Source organism: Semicossyphus pulcher, unplaced genomic scaffold (genome assembly GCF_022749685.1).
Source record: "Semicossyphus pulcher isolate SPU_LCO1_2020_fin unplaced genomic scaffold, fSemPul1.0.p SCAF_41, whole genome shotgun sequence".
Taxonomy (NCBI): Eukaryota; Metazoa; Chordata; class Actinopteri; order Labriformes; family Labridae; genus Semicossyphus; species Semicossyphus pulcher.
This window is the reverse complement of record NW_027211717.1, coordinates 605,625-623,119: the sequence shown is the minus strand read 5'-3', so window position 1 is coordinate 623,119 and position 17,495 is coordinate 605,625. Positions and strand designations below refer to the sequence as shown.

The following is a 17,495-nucleotide window of genomic DNA, read 5'->3' as shown; positions in this document are numbered from 1 at the left end:
TTGTTGGTGCCCCAAACACAAATACACATTTACCATGGCCATCCTCGAATGGCATAGCACAGCTAACACAACTATGTCCCTTCGTTTTTAGTTTGAAGGGCTGGGACCGGCAGTAACCCAGACAGCCGGAGACAGGAGCACTTTACCTGGGGACCACCAGTAACAGTGCAACCAGTAAAAGAAACAAGAACAGGTGAACAGCAAGCCTGAGACAAGCTCCCACTTACAACATGTAGGTGGACTAACTGCTGTAACCCCACACACTTGCTCTATAATTTTTGCTTTGTTTGTTTGAGGTATCATTGATTGTCACACAGCACCCTGACTGAGGTAGAGATCTTTCTGATTCCACTGGTGTATCTTAAAGAAGTATCCATGTACCCTGACGGCAGAGGAATCATTCTCCGTACATCTGGAATATTTAACTTTAATCTGATTCCAGTGCAAATATATGTTAAAAGGATTTTTTGTTACCAAATCACATCACAGACAATTTTTTGGACAATAAAGCAGACTGTGTGTAATACAGAGTGAGGAAAAGTTGACTAAATTTTCCCCCGTTACAGAAATGAAGAGGTCAGTGTTTGATTGCTCTCTTTCAACCACAGAGCACCAAACAACAGGAACTAACAAGCAGCTGAGCACCAGGAACTTTAACAAGCAGCTGAGCACCATCTACAGATCCACAGCAGCCTGAAGTATGGAAGAAACTCTGCACTGAGAGGCTCAATTGTGTGTGTGCGTGTGTGTGTGTGTGTGTGTGTGTGTGTGTGCGTGTGACTGACTGGAAATAAAGAGCTGCATTCAGTGTGCTGGCCTCCACATGTTGTAAAACAGCAGCAGGTTACTGCAGGGTACAGAGAGAGAGAGTGTGTGTGTGTGTGTGTGTGTGTGTGTGTGTGTGTGTGTGAGTCATAGAGGGGGGAGTTAATGTGTGACTGTGCTGCTCTCAGTCCTGTGTGTCCACAAGCTAACTCTCTTCCTCTCTGCTTGCAGCTCGTCTCCGTCCATCCTTGTGGTGAAGATGTAGTCCGTCTCATCTCCATGGAGATGTCTCCACACATACCGTCCTCTTCCTGGTTGCCGTGGTTACTTTGGTTGCCGATCTTCCTGGCCTCCCCCTCTGAAGCCTCTCCGCCTGTAAACACCACCCTGTTGTTCGACAGCGGCGCCCCTGGCTGCAGCCTGAGGAACTGCAGCTGCTCCACCCCAGTCAGGGACTGCAGCGAGGCTCTGGCTAACTCTGTGTGCATATGTCACACAGTGCAGCGCTCTGCTCTGCCCCCTGCTGGCCTCAGGGAGCGTGGACACCTCAGTGTGTGGGTGAGGGAGCTGTGGATGCTGCAGGAGCTGCTCAATAGGAGCACCGTCGCACATCTGAGGCTGTCTTTCTGTGGAGTGAAACCGATGGACGGTCAGTACCTCGCTCTGCTGGGCCTGAAGACCTTCAGGATCCACAGTGCAGCTCCTGACGCCCCCTACCCCACCCAGGAGATCACAATTGCCCCCCCAGGAGCTGTAGAGGAGGCCCTCTCCTCATCCTTCTCCTCCTCCGTCCATGTGACCTTTGTGGATGTGTCGGTGCTGAACGGACACTCCGCTCTGAAGGCTTACAGTGTACTGGGCCCCCCAGCTCACAGCATCTCACAGTATTTTCCCCACCTGGACCTCCCCACAGCCCTCCACCCAACTGATGCTCCTGATGAACCATCAGACCCCAGAGGTCTGGCTGCTGAGAGCCTACAGAACCTGCTCCTCACATTTATCTACTAACCACATTGGTTGGATTGGAAGGCTAAAGAAGAGTGAGGAGCAAATATGTGACAAACCTCTGGAAAATTTGTAGTGTGGACTTGACTATGAACTTTTTATACAGCTGTCTGTCTGCCTCTGAGCAGATAAACAGCTGATATTTGGGTGGTCCTTCTTCCAGAGAGGGACCCTCCTGGTCCAGCTGCTGCTCTGTGTGAGCTCTGCAGCATCTGATCTGACAGGTGTGTCAGGTACACCCAAAGAGCAGGATGAGAGACAGGAAACAAGAGGAACAGAGAGGGGATACCAGCAGCACAGGGCTGAGGAATCAAACCTGGACCACTGCCATATGACTCAACCTTTGAACAGGTGCTGCATGCTCTACCAGGTGAGCTGGGTGCCTCGAGGAGGAGCTGTTTGACTCCGGGCAGAGACTACATGTAGAAACTTAAAACTCCTCAAACACAATGTCTGTTTTCTTATTTCAGTTGGTGTTTTGATGCATGATGCACATCTTATTTTTTATTTTAAGTTGTCACAAATGACTGACGTACATCAGAGTTTAGGACTTCAGACCTTCAGGTTAGTGTTTCCAGAGTGAGATCAGAGTCTGTGTAAGAGCTGGATGTTGTTCTGCTTTACAGACACTGTCAAAAGAAGACTGTCAAAGAGAACAAACAATAAACTGTTTTTCAGCTGCAGATCTCAGCCTGATTCACTGCAGATGGCCTCATAAAAACAGCTCTTGTGAAACAGGTTAAAATGGACGCCACGGGGCCCAGAGAGCAGGGTTAGAATCCTGTCTGGAGCAGGCCGACAGAGCTCTCTCTGGGGAGAATCAGAATCAGGGGAAGCTGAACACAGATTCCTACTTTTACCATGTTTGTCCGTGTGTCAGAACCTGCTGACGTTCTGAAGGTTTGTGTTTTTGTTTGTGGTCGTGTTAAAAATCAGAGGACAAAAACAAGTTTCCCTCTGAGTTTCTGTCTCCGCCTGCAGCTGAACGTCCTCACAGACACTGTTAAAGCTGCTCACACAGAGCAGAGCCAACGCTTCATCCAGCCCTGCTGTGTGTGCACGTGTGTGTGTATGTGTGTGTGCGTGTGTTTGCATTTATCCTCCCCTCAGTGAGAGTGCATGTGTGAAACATGCTGCATGTGTTGTAAACACGCTCTGACTCTGTTCCTGTGTACTCTGCTCAGCCTGCAGCTGAACACATGCACACAGGTAACTCAGGTGTCAGAGACACCAGCTGTCCCACCTGTGAAGATAAACAGCCCTGATGTTAAGGATCCATTATCATGTTGAATTTATCCAGATGGCTGCGACATGATTCTGAGAGGTTGGAAAGAAGTCATAATAGAAAAGTGCTTTCTTACCCTCGGCTCCTCATAAACCTCCTTGTGTCCTTGTCTCCTGGAGGAGAGGGAATGATCAAGGTTAAAGAGGAAGTGAGGAAGCATGGGTCATTTCTTAAAGGGACAGGTCCTTTGTTAAAGGGAAAGTGATTCTTAAAGTGATAATCTGGAAGATTTTCATGTCTCTCTCTCTCTCTGAATGAGGTAACACACGGTGACTGAGCCTATGGCCCACTGATGAAAGCCTTTACATCTGCAGTATATAGTATTATTATGGGCTGGGTGTCTGTGGCGGCGCCCAGTTAGTGACGCGTTTCCATCAGCCAGCAGTGGTTGGTCTGACAGAGAGGGTAGGCGGAGCTAAGCGGCTGCTTTTCCGCTCTCTGCAAGTGTTGCGAGTAAACAGTAATCTACTATGGCTGAACAAACAAAGAAAAGATGGACGACTACAGATACAACTTCAACAAGAAGTGAAAATCTCTCCTTCTTCTTCTCCTCCTCCTCCTCCTCCTCCTCCTCCTCCTCCTTCTTCTTCTTCTTCTTCTCCTCCTCATCCTTCTCCTTCTTCTTCTTCTCCTCCTCCTCCTCCTTGTTCTCCTTCTTCTCCCTCCTCCTCCTCCTTCTTCTTCTCCTCCTTCTCCTTCTTCTTCTTCTCCTCCTCCTCCTCCTCCTCCTTCTCCTTCTTCTTCTTCTTCTCCTCCTCATCCTTCTCCTTCTTCTTCTTCTCCTCCTCCTCCTCCTCCTCCTTCTTCTTCTTCTTCTCCCTCCTCCTCCTCCTTCTTCTTCTCCTCCTCCTCCTCCTCCTCCTCCTCCTTGTTCTACTTCTTCTTTGTCTTCTTCTCCTTACAGCACCTTAGGTTCTGCTTCAGGTAAAGGGATTATGTAAAGATGGGTTGTGGCTGTAGATGATAACCCACTGATTAATTTGTAATTATAATTATTTGGTAAAGACGACATGGATGGTTACTTCTGTCCACAGAGCATTAAAGGTTGAAAAAACTAGTTTGTGTTTGTGTTTCTTCAGTTTAATAATCATCCAGCAGACCTTTGAGCCAACATGAGATGGAGCTGAGACTTTAAAACCTCCACCTGAGCAGCTGGAGGACACAGGAAGTGTGAGCTCAACCTGCATACAGTGTAATATTCCCACCACAGATAATGTACAGAGAACTGTACTGGATTTTTAACATTATCGTTTGATCACAGACGGATTTCATCCACTGGTTCGGCAACTTCCTTTCTGAAGCCTGCCATCTTTGCCATCTTGTTCTTCTGGAGCCAGAAGTGACCATATTTGGACGAGAGGATGGAGCTGGGGAGGAGGGAGGGGTTAGCAAACGCTAAGATATCAAAGGTAAACAGTCTGGCTAATTCATTAGCTATTAATAAGCTATTTAACAAGCTAACAAGCCAGGTAAGGTGAGCTCAGACACAGATAGCTGCTTATTAGTTCTAACATATAAATAAAATAATAATATAATTTGACTGAGTATTAAAACAGTGTGTGAGACGTGTTGGACGGTCTGTTCGTCCAATAAAGCGCACACACAGGTCATCTGTCTGATCTTTACATGAACAAATCTCCAAAAGGCAACAACAGCACAAACACGGCCCAGAGGTTACGTTCAGTGAGGGAAAGAGAATAATTCTGTATTAAAACATCACATTTACAGTGTTTGTAACTATCTATGGACTCTTCAAGAGTGTGTTTACGTTTCATATCTCTGTGAGGACCGGAGCCAAACAAACAGTTCACGTAACAAGACAGCAGGACTCGGCAGACAGCTGAGCCACGGTTACCTGCTCCTACAGCGCCCTCTGCTGACACACACACGCACGCACACCCACACACACACACACGCACACACACACACACACACACACACACACACACACACACACACACACACACACTGCTCAGACTGGAAAACACCGAGTGACGCTTGGAAAGCGCACTCACACAGGAAACTGAATGACCCCGTCTTCAAAATAAAAGCATATTCTTCTATGGGACTAATGAAATAAAGTATTTCAAAATGGTTAAAATGCAGTTTTAAAACTTGTTAATGCTCAAGAAATGATCGATAAGCTGATAACACATCAAATAAAAAGTTTATCCATGACCTGTTGATGCCAAATAATGAGCCCAGTAATCAGCTTAATCACATTCATGCCAGCAAGTTCCTGACCATTGACCTCCGTTATATTATAACTCATCTAAGTTTCATCATTCAAATTAGAGAAGATTGCACAAGCAGATGAACAGATGCACACTCTAGGTGCTGATTTAATTAATTTTATTAATAAATGAGGAGTTTTTAAAACAAGACATTCAGTTATTAAATCCTTTCTTTATTCCTGTGGGAAAAACTGTGTTAAACTTGCTCTGATACAGAGTGACGCATGAGGAAATATACAGAGAGTAATGTTAGTTTTAATGTTGTTAGTACTAATGTTAGTTTTAATGTTAGTATTAATGTTGTTAGTATTAATATTAGTTTTAATGTTAGTATTAATATTAGTTTTAATGTTGTTTGTATTAATGTAAGTTTTAATGTTAGTTTTCATGTTAGTAATTAATTATTAGTTTTGAGCCACAGTCCTACCCGTCCGACATGGCCTGACTGACATCTAGCAGCCTTAGGGCAGTAGCCTATAATAAGAGCCACCTGACAAAAACCTACGCCTGTGTAGAAGCTGATCAAAAGGGTAAGTTTATAAAATTATATTCAAAATTAAACACATTTTATCATTAAAGTAATATAACATTCAAAAGCAAGCTCAAATTAATGAATTAAAGTTTAAATTTATTCTTCACAGAAATTGCTACAACACCATATAATACATTAATATTTTATGAGATGATATTCTGCTGACCAAGTTAAGGATCAAATAAGATTATTATAATAATCTTTGCACACACTGGTTAATATTAGGCTCATTACCGAGACATTACAAAAACACTGTACACATTTTAATAAAGTATTTCTGATTCTGGTCATTATAATATTTATGATTTATTTTCACAACATTAAGATAAAGTACAATCAGATATTTTGGTTCAGTCAGAGATACACGTTATTCATAATTTAGATCCTCTCACTTCGGCTCTTAAGTGTCACGTTGTTACATCAACAGTAAGACTTTTACTGTGAAGGTGACACAGAAAGTGTCGATGTGACGTGAACGACCCACAGTGTCGACAGTGGTTATATTACAGTCAGTCCGTGTGTGCGTGTCTGTGTGTGTATGAGTGTGTTGACAGCCGGTCGGTGAACGTCTCTGTATGTTTTTCGTTCTTGTTCCTCGGTCACAGCGGAGAGAGAGAGACGGTGAGTTACTGGACATTAGCATCATGTTTTCGCTGTGAGCTAACACCGCTTTATGCTAACTTACACTTTATGCTAACAGTACTTTATGCTAACAGTACTTTATGCTAACAGTACTTGAGTGAAACAGTCGGAATCAGGTGTAACGTTACCTCACTGTACCCTGAATGTGTTATTAATCTGACAGTGAACCAAACTGTTAATACAAACTATTAAACTTTATTATAAACTATGATTAAACTTTATTAATAAACGAATATTAACCTGTATTAAAAAACTATGGTAATGAACGACAACATAAATTCAACTGGGTCAATTTAACATCAGTATAAAGTTTAAAAACTGTATAAAGCCATATGGTAATTAATGGATGGTAATGATGGCAAATAAAGAGTTTTTGTATTGATGGTTTAATTAACTACTATCTAACTAACAAACTATTTAATCAAACCTCAAGGATTTATCAATTATCAGCACATTAATCAATAATATATATGTATTTCAGCCCTATGATGACCAGACTGTTTTCACCAGTAACAATTATCATGAATAATCAGTTTAACATTAATAATATTAATAATCTATTTGACAGAAATAATATTTAGCATATGTTTAACACGTGCTACACAGTGGTGCAGTGGTATAGATAATGAATGGATGGATAGATCTAACACCAATATGATTTATAATTAATTTAACTTTAATGATATTAATAGTATATTTAATGGTAATATTAGTAATCAGTTTCACATTAGGCTAATATTAATATTAATAACACCTTAACCCTCTCAGTAGGGATGTCATGTTGGGAGGTGGAGGCAGACACACCTGCTGCTGTCGGACAGAAAACATGAACTGTTTGCTTCTTGTACTGTGTGCCACCTGGCCGCTGCTTTCAGGTGAGTAAAGCCAGGTTTATAAAATACCTGAGATGCCATCACACCCACACTGCAGTCATTAGAGCACCTGTCAGGTGTGTCTGCACCTTGTCCTTTACGTAACTGAATGATCACATGTCCTCACAGCGCTCTCTTCACTTCCTGCTCCGCTCAACCTGTCCATGAACTCTGTCAACTTCCACCACCTCCTCCGCTGGGATCCCGGACCCCGGACCCCTCCAGGGACCAGCTACCAGGTCTATGGAAGGTAATCCCCCCTGTCCTCCATCTTATTCTCTGATGTAACTTCCTGTCACATACACCCTGCTGGGTATTTTTTTTCTCAGCTTTATGAGAAGTGACTGAAACTCGATGGATAACAAATATTCTTTCTTCAGTTTGTCTGCATTCAGGATCACAGGGATTACACAGAAGCAGCATTTACTTTACTACTTTACTACTGTTGTGATTGTACATCGTGAACATAAAACAGTGAGTGAAGAGCTCCCAGCTCTTCAGATAAAACACAAATATTAACAATATTAATAATTATTAAACATTACATGCAGCTGAACAGATAAGTAAATATAAGTTTATTGTCTGTCTGCACATACTCGTAGGGATGCCGGCTCATTTACACTGATGATGATATGTTCACACATATTTTCCAGAGAGCATCAAGTCTCTGCTGTCGAGGAGTTGACAGATTGTTCCGCCTCCCCTTAATTTGACGCAGCCACATAACAAAACACGCTCATTTCAATAGAAGAGGAAACAGGAAACCAGAGACCAGAGAAATTTCCCCAGGTGGACTGGAACCTGTGACGCTGTGGTTCATGGTTAGCAGTGGTACGCCCGCAGCGCCTCTACTTTCAGAGAACTCGGTCTGCTGCCGAGTGTCAGAGCTTCACTTCACATGTTGTTTACATCAGACAGAAACAGGAAGTGGACGTTTAATGTGCACCTGCTGTCAATACACACTGAAACCTCACAGGGCTGTGAAAGAACAAGAATGATTTTAGACAGGCAGACAGACTGTTGGGATTTGGTTATTAATAAAAAATATTATTGATAATAATTATGATAATTAATATGCATAAAAGAATATCTGTCGGAATGACTAATTACGGGGCATCAGCCTGGGATCAGGGGAAAATAACCGAAAGGAAGAAAAAGTTTCAATATTACACATAAAATAGCAATAATGTTATTAAATAATTAATATTTTAAATTAAAGGACGACTTCGGGATTTTTCAACTTAGACCCTATTTCCCATGTGTTTGTGTGTAAGTGACGAGTGGAGACAACAATCATTGAAATGGATCCAGTGTTCAGGGAGGGAGCACCGGCCAGCAGCCGCCACATGAAATACAATGTAACTAAACGGGGCAGCGCGCAGACGCCAATAGACAGCCACTACAAGCGCTTGTTTTTGCTCCTGACAGGCTCAGATCGTTATAATAAGTGTCTGACAACACTGTGGCAGCCATGCTACTTTACCTTATGCTCTCTGTTGTTGTCTGTAACCAAGTCTCGCTCACAGAGAAGTCTCGTGCTGAAATCTCGCGCGAGACCGTAGTTGTTGCAGGAAGAAGGAGAGAGGAGTGAATCGTAGAAATCAGATAAATCTTCAGCCATGACAATCTTTTAGATAGCACTGAGCAACGCTTTCTGTTCTCCAACACAACAAACGGCACTTCTCCCTCTTCGTCTTCTCTCACTCCTCTCTCCTTCTTCCTGCAACAACTTTGGTCTCGCGAGACTTCTCCGCGAGCGAGACTTGGTTACAGACAACAACAGTCATCACATGGGAAAATAGGGTCTAGGTTGAAAAATCCCAAAGTTATCCTTTAAGAGTGAAAAAGGGAAGGTATGAATCTGAGCAGTGACCTTCACAACCAGCCATAATCACAATGTAAAGACAAGTAATCACAAACAACTTCTCTTTAAATTATACACAGAATTTATTAAACGAGCAGCACCGATCAAAATCAATGTCACTTAATCAAACAGATTACTATCAAACCGAAACTAAGAGCAGTTATTTACAGAGCACAAAGCAGAAGCACACGTGTGTGTGTGAGTGTGTATATGTGTGTGTAGCTCCTTGGCATGATCCTCGGCGTGATCCTCGGCGTGATCCTCAGCGCGAACAAAGGTGGATCTGTGGACGGATTCGGGAAGATTGTCCGTGCAGGTGAAGAGAAAAAACAGCCGGAGTCGACTGTCTGTGTCGGTCCTTCTGCAGGTGACGAGACGCGGTGCAGCGATGTGTTCAAGTTACTAAAAAACTGTCTCTGTGTATTCAGCGTGGAGCTGATTGCGCGCTGGTGCAGCTAAAGTTAACTTGAACAAGAAAAATTACCTCCCACAGGACTCAGGGAGTCCAGCTCTGTGCCCACTACAGAGCCAGCCCTCCCCACCAGTCTGTCCTTCCACGCAGCGTCCCTCTTCTTGCTGCTTCCTCCCCAACACATCACAGCGTAGAGGAGAGCACTGGCCACCACAGACTGGACTGGGATTTCATTTGTATAGACAGAATTAAAAGAAAAATAATTTAAAGTACTTTTTAAGAACAAAATCAAGAGCACAAAATAAAAAATTATAAAGGCCAAAACAATTATTAAATAATAATATTGATAAGAATAATCTTGATAATAATAATAATAATCATGATCATCATAAGTAGAAAATGCAATTCCAGCACTAACTGTGGTGTGCATGCTGTATGCTGAAAAGCTGCTAATGCTGTGCTTGAAAGCTGAATGAATATAAGTAATGTATCTAAGAGGTAGAGGTGCTTGTGTTGAACGACAGATGTCGTGTAATTCAATATGTTGAAGAGCTGAGGTTAAACTGAATGGACGTGTTTAACGTGTAAAGAAGCAGTTGAAGGATGAAATGATGACGAGGATGGAGGAGGTGATGAAGATGACTGACAAGGTGATCAGGATGATGGGGGAGTTCACAATGTTAGACAGGCCTTGAAAGAAGCTTGAGAAAGTGTCTGTCGTGTGTGTGTATTTGTTTGTATATGTGTGTCAACTGAGCTCAACTGTTGCCGTGGTGATGGTTAATTAGTAACAGCTGTTTGACTTCAGGTGAAAACTCCATCTCAAACTTCTGTCATTATGCTAGACCGTAAATGCCATCAGCAAACGGATCACAGAGGAGACAGTGTTATATATATATGTTTATATAGTTATATGTTCATAAATGTATGTTTATAAATGTATATGTTTATATACTTATGTTTACAAATGTATTTCAGTCAGAGAACTCAGGTTGTTATAGTATGAAATGTTTATTGCAGCAGAACACAGCTTGTTTGGCGTCTAGGCTCCGACCTCATCACTCCTCGCTGATTTATTTTACATGCAGAGATTGAGGAGTGATGAGATAATATCTTAAACCCCCTATTCGGAGCATGCAGGTGGATGCTGGGGTGGTGGTGGGGCTGACAGTAAGAGCGCAGTACTGGTACAGGGCAGCGATGGCAATGACAGAGCAGAGGGAGAGACGGGAAATCTTGCAGCTTAAATAGCCAAGGTGATGTCAGGTGATGTGGAAGAGACGTATATCAATGATTAGATCAGTGCAGCTCGAGTTGTCTGCCTGAATTAGCTCGCGTCACCCCATATATGTTTATATATTTATATATTTAAATAGTTATGTGTTTATAAATGTATGTTAATATACTTATGTTTACAAATGTATATATTTATATGTTCATAAAGTTATATATTTATAGGTTTATAAATATATGTTTATTTACACCCACACTGTCTGGCTTCATATGATGTCACCATCGCAAGATGGCAGCGCCTATCACGGGGCTATTTTGGCATCAATTTCGTACAATGAGTGTGTTTGTGTGTGTGCAGTGTGAACTGGAAGAAATGGAAACTTCTCGGAAACACAACAAACACGTTCCTGAAGGTGGAGCTGACACGCATTATGACCTACAACCTCGCTGTGCAGGCGACCTACAACTACACCTCCTCCAGCAAGTCCAGAAACTACACCTTCAGCCCCATGCGCGACAGTACGTACACACAAACTACACCTTCAGCCCCACGCGCGACAGTACGTACACACAAACTACACCTTCAGCCCCACGCGCGACAGTACGTACACACAAACTACACCTTCAGCCCCACGCGCGACAGTACGTACACACAAACTACACCTTCAGCCCCACGCGCGACAGTACGTACACACAAACTACACCTTCAGCCCCACGCGCGACAGTACGTACACAAACTACACCTTCAGCCCCACGCGCGACAGTACGTACACAAACTACACCTTCAGCCCCACGCGCGACACTACGTACACACAAACTACACCTTCAGCCCCACCCGCGACACTACGTACACAAACTACACCTTCAGCCCCACGCGCGACAGTACGTACACACAAACTACACCTTCAGCCCCACGCGCGACACTACGTACACACAAACTACACCTTCAGCCCCACGCGCGACACTACGTACACACAAACTACACCTTCAGCCCCACCCGCGACACTACGTACACAAACTACACCTTCAGCCCCACGCGCGACAGTACGTACACACAAACTACACCTTCAGCCCCACGCGCGACAGTACGTACACACAAACTACACCTTCAGCCCCACGCGCGACAGTACGTACACACAAACTACACCTTCAGCCCCACGCGCGACAGTACGTACACACAAACTACACCTTCAGCCCCACGCGCGACAGTACGTACACACAAACTACACCTTCAGCCCTACGCGCGACAGTACGTACACACAAACTACACCTTCAGCCCCACGCGCGACAGTACGTACACACAAACTACACCTTCAGCCCCACGCGCGACAGTACGTACACACAAACTACACCTTCAGCCCCACGCGCGACAGTACGTACACACAAACTACACCTTCAGCCCCACGCGCGACAGTACGTACACAAACTACACCTTCAGCCCCACGCGCGACAGTACGTACACAAACTACACCTTCAGCCCCACGCGCGACACTACGTACACACAAACTACACCTTCAGCCCCACCCGCGACACTACGTACACAAACTACACCTTCAGCCCCACGCGCGACAGTACGTACACACAAACTACACCTTCAGCCCCACGCGCGACAGTACGTACACACAAACTACACCTTCAGCCCCACGCGCGACAGTACGTACACACAAACTACACCTTCAGCCCCACGCGCGACAGTACGTACACACAAACTACACCTTCAGCCCCATGCGTGACAGTACGTACACACAAACTACACCTTCAGCCCCATGCGTGACAGTACGTACACACAAACTACACCTTCATTACACACAGTACACACAGAATGAACACATGTATGTAACTGTAAATGTGACATGGAAACAGTGTAAAGTCCAGGTTCAGATTCACACCGTGACATCCGTCGACATCTCATGAAGCTAATTTAATATTAAATGTGTCGTTGTTGTGTGCAGCTAAAGTCAGTGCGGCTCAGCTGTCGCTGTCTGGATGTGGAAACTGCATCAGAGTGAACATTTCCCTGCCGCAGCCCGACACATGGCCGGACATCCAGAGCTTCTTCGACCCCACATTCAGAGTGCTGTGGAAGAAACGGGGCGGAGCAGAGGTGGGAAGAACAACAGGTTAATCTGTGGGATTTACATGGGCCAGGTTTACAACAGGTTTCAGTGCTCTTCCTCAATGAGGAGAGCGGGCGAACAACCGTTCATTTGGAGCGGACATCTCCGCAGAGTCGTTTCATTGAAACTTCAGGACATTTTATAAATATCTGAAGCAGCGGCAGCAATAATTTTGTGGTTGTGGGCCGCTGCCAATAAATATAAGTAGAGGAAACACTGGATCATATCATAGATGAAAGAATGATGCTCAGGGAGAACAAAGGGATGAAGCATCTGTAAAGCACTGAGTGCTGTGGTTTTTATAGAAATAACTTTTGTCACATTGTTTCTCCATATTTTACCTGCAGAATGTTTATGAAACCAACAACAAGACTTTTAAACTCACCAACCTGGAGAAGTGGGTGGAGTACTGTGTTCAGGTGGAGACACACATACGAATCAACAAACACACAGAGCCGTCCGCCTGGAGCTGCACCTTCACCAGCGTGCTGCAGCCCAGCAGAGGTGAGCTCGATGTGTATTTAGTAACAAGCTGTGAGGAGCATTAAGGGGCTCCTGTAGCTCTCTGTGGAACATAGAGCTGCCATCGCAGGAACTTTCCCAGGAACCTTTGAAAGAACCAGGGTTGAGTTTTGGCATAGTAGTTGCTTAGTGCAGTAATGAATAACCGCTTTTCCATCCGTCAGTTAGTTCATCATCATCTTCACAACAGGCTGGGGAACCTTTTAGATACAAGCAAAGTAGTTCCCTGAACTGGAGGTTGTGGTTCTTTGGGGTACCATGGGAAATGTTTTAACTTCCTATGGTCTTTTGGTCATCATCTGGTTCTTTGGAGCTAGAAGTGACCATATATGGATGAGAGGGTGGAGCTGCACAGGAGCGAGAGGTCAGCAAATGCTAAAATATCAGCCAATGCTAATGCTAGCTTGGTTAGCTGGGTGCATCCATAATTAGAGGTGATATTGATAAGATGCTAATTTTGGCTAGCTAAAATCTTTAAACAAAATGTATGAACTAAATATATACATTTTCGACTGATTATAGAATGCTGAATTCCGTCACTCACAGGTAGCCCCACCCTAAACCCTCCCTTCACACTGCTTTTACAACCAAAGGAGTCTCCCCCTGCTGGACATTAGAGAGAATGCAGGTTTAAGGGACTTCATAAATACAGTCTTTGGCACTTACAAACTGCGTGTGTGTGTGTCAATGACTGTATAGATGAACAAACGTCTCCATCCCTGTGATAGGCGCTGCCATCTTGCGATGGTGACGTCACATGAAGCCAGAGCTGTGCAGTAGGGATCGGCGGGTGGAGTCGCTGTAGCCACTTATATTCATGCTGATGGAAAGTTCAATGACTGTAGTGTTAGTGTTAGTTACGTCTCCTCTCGCCGTTCCTCCTCTACTCTGCTACTCGGGAACAGAACGCTGCAGGAGCCCCATTTGTCCACAGAGCTGTCAATCATGAGGCCACACCCCCTTCTTATAGCATCAAATAACTAATTAAAAATAAACCTGTCAGATAAATGAACACTTGGACATAAATCAGCATGATAAGAACTAACTATAGTGACAGAAACCATGTTTGAGAAAAATGTATTTGACGTGTATTTTGATTTTATATTTTGACTCATGTCCCATCTGTTAACATGGAGGAGGCAGGCTTTATGAGCTATACTGCAGCCAGTCAGCAGGGGGCGACAGAGAGGTTTTAGGGAGCTGTCATGTCGGCCATCTTTATATACAGTCTATGGTGTGTGTGTGTGTGTGTGTGTGTGTGTGTGTGTGTGTGTGTGTCAGTCCCTGTGTTTCTAGCTGTAGCTGCTGTTCTCCTGATCTTTGCAGTCAGTGTCCTGATGAGCTTCCTGTTTTGTCTCTTCTACACTGGATTCATCTGCAAACTGAAGGACAACCTGCCGCAAGCTCTGTTGGTAAAAAACGTGTATAAACATGAATCTGTTTACTTCCTGCTCTTTGTGCTGATTTCATACATTTCTCTAGAAGTCTCTCAGTTACCGTCGGACAGATGCAGGCGAGCTGTTTCCCCCCCATTTCCAGTCTTTGTGCTAAACTAAGCTGACCTAAAAGGCGCCCACTCACGGGTTGTTTATTCGCCCCTGCAAGTACAAAATGTTAGTGTTCCAGTAGATGTGTTCATCCTGCAGCAGTGAAACAGGCTGTAATGGCTGCAACATAATCCTTGATGGATCAAAGTGCATCCACTAAAAGTTGACAGGCTCAGATTGTTGTTCTAAGTGTGTGACAACATTACAGAAAAGGGGGCGCTGGTTTAGCTCAGTTGGTAGAGCAGGCGCCCCATAAACAGAGGCTACAGTCCTTGTCGCACTAATCGCAGGCTCGACTCCCAGTCTGCCGATCATTTGGTGCATGTCATCCCCCACTCTCTCCTCTCAACATTTCCTGTCTGTCTATCTTCAGCTGTCCTATCAATTAAAGGCAAAAAGCCCAAAAAATAATCTTACAGAAAAAACCATTACAGAAAGGATCCCTACAGAGATAGACCTTTTTGTTACAGAGGAAGATGATTTAACCACAAACAGACGTTACATCGCTCTCTGCAAACACACCAGACTCCATTAATAAAAACAGTGATTTAAGCTCACAGGACACAGGAGCTGCTGGTCTAACAGTCAGGGGGGGATCCAGAGGGGTGGCCAGGAGTGGCCTGGGCCCAAATCAACTATTTGGGCTGTGTTGCAACAGGCTGCTCGTAGCGTTCTTTGCATTTCAGTGAGTCACATTTTCTTTTGTTAGTACTTTGAATTGTTACTCTGGACCTACATCATCTTTTTGAGTCCTTAAAGAATTAAGCTTACAGGATGTATATGTTGCCACTCAAAACTACCTTCATCATCTTTTAGATACTTTAATGTTATTAGTCAAAGTAGATATGATTAGTGGAGATAGAAAGGGTAAATAAATGCTATTCATTCGTGTGTATGTTTGTGTGCAGACATACTGCATGCCACCCCTACATAACTCAGTGCCCTAGTTAGGCCACCCCAGTCAAAGAAGTCTGGATCCGCCCCTGCTAACAGTAACTCTAGGTTAGTTTGTTTGTGTTATTGTGTGTTCTCAAATATTGTGCTGGACCTGAACTATTTAAAACACAAAGGTCAGAACAAATTAACTTCCTGTTGAACCTGTGACACTTAGATACTTACATATTTCAATGAGATCTGGTCCAGGTTTTAGCTCCAAAGTTTCCCTCTGAACTCTCTTTGCCTCACATTACTTCCAGCAGCATCATGTGATCTGTGTATTATTGAGTCACTGTCCTCTTCCTCCTCTTCCTCTGCAGGCGGCTCTGGGCCAAGGATACACCCTGACCCCACAGACCACCGCCCCAGACCACATCTCCATCAGCTCAGAAAAACACCTAAGACTCTACAACCCACCGGAACCACAGCCTGCACACGGGGGGGAGGAGGAGGAGGAGGAGGAGGAGGAGGAGGAGAAAGAGTACATGAACAGAGGAGCAGAGCTTCTCTCAGGAGACAGATCCTGCTGTCAATCTGCCACAGGGGATTCTGGGAATTTCACAGCGGACACAGTCTGTAAGGGGGGGGTCACACAGGGGGGGCTCAATCAGGATGAAGATGAAGAATTGGTGGAGGTTTCTGTCCGACCAGAGGAGGGTCAAACTGGACGACAGGGTCATGTGACAGGAGAGGAGGAGGAGATGGAGGTGTGTGACAGCTCAGGTAACATCAACCTGTTGACAATCACACTCGCTGCCCTGCCCGGTCATGTGACAGGAGAGGAGGAGGAGGAGGGGGAGGATGAGGATGAGGGGGGGGAGGGGCAGAACCCGCACACAGCTGTCACTCACCTGACTGAGGCATACACTCACACCTTCTGTGAGGAAGAGGAGGAGGAGGAGGAGGAGGAGGAGGAGCAGCAGTTCTCTGGGTATATGAGACACTCGTGAGGCTCTGATGTTGCATTCCTCTTTGTTGAAGTGAAGTTAAAGATGTCGATTTTATTTGTTCTTTGGTTTATTTTTGTATTTTAAAGAAAAGCACACATGAGCATGTGAATGTTAAACCCACAGACTGTATAAAAAGATGGCCGACATGACAGCTCCCTGAAAGTGAAGCCAACCGCCGCCGTGCGGGATCCTTGCTGTTTTTTGGGAAGTTAAGTGTGTGTTTTGGTTAGCGGAAGTGGCTACGGCCGCTCCACCTACCGATCTCTACAGACTCTGGCTCCAAATGACGTCACCATCACAAGATGGCAGCGCCTATCACGGGCTATTTTGGCATCAGTTTCGTACAATGGGAGCAGACGGAGACGCGTTGTCCATCTTTAAATATGTAGCGGCTCAAAGGACTAATAATTAATAACCAATTAATATCAAATTATGTAACAATAATCCATAACTCAAAGTTTTGCATTGTTATTACAGACATCGGTGTTAAAGCTGAAGGAGAGCGAGGGCACTCATCTTCGGCTCCTAGAAACAATAAGTTCATCACTAAATAACAGAGTTTAGGTTTACCTTAAATTC

At 44.4% G+C, this 17,495-nt stretch overlaps 2 protein-coding genes across 2 annotated transcripts; both read left to right on the top strand.

The window, feature by feature from the left end:
- The first annotated feature begins 1,044 nt into the window (after window positions 1–1,044).
- LOC138608262 (exosomal polycystin-1-interacting protein-like) lies at window positions 1,045–2,684 on the top strand. Its single transcript, XM_069680801.1, has one exon. It carries the CDS (start codon window positions 1,045–1,047, stop codon window positions 1,771–1,773), a length of 729 nt encoding a protein of 242 aa, XP_069536902.1. The 3' UTR covers window positions 1,774–2,684.
- Window positions 2,685–6,342: 3,658 nt separating this feature from the next.
- On the top strand, window positions 6,343–16,916 carry crfb1 (cytokine receptor family member b1). The gene is made up of 8 exons (XM_069680750.1): window positions 6,343–6,442; window positions 7,232–7,338; window positions 7,465–7,585; window positions 11,203–11,363; window positions 12,797–12,948; window positions 13,309–13,465; window positions 14,810–14,895; window positions 16,287–16,916. Exons 2-8 carry the CDS (start codon window positions 7,242–7,244, stop codon window positions 16,914–16,916), a joined length of 1,404 nt encoding a protein of 467 aa, XP_069536851.1. The 5' UTR covers window positions 6,343–6,442; window positions 7,232–7,241.
- Window positions 16,917–17,495: the final 579 nt, after the last annotated feature.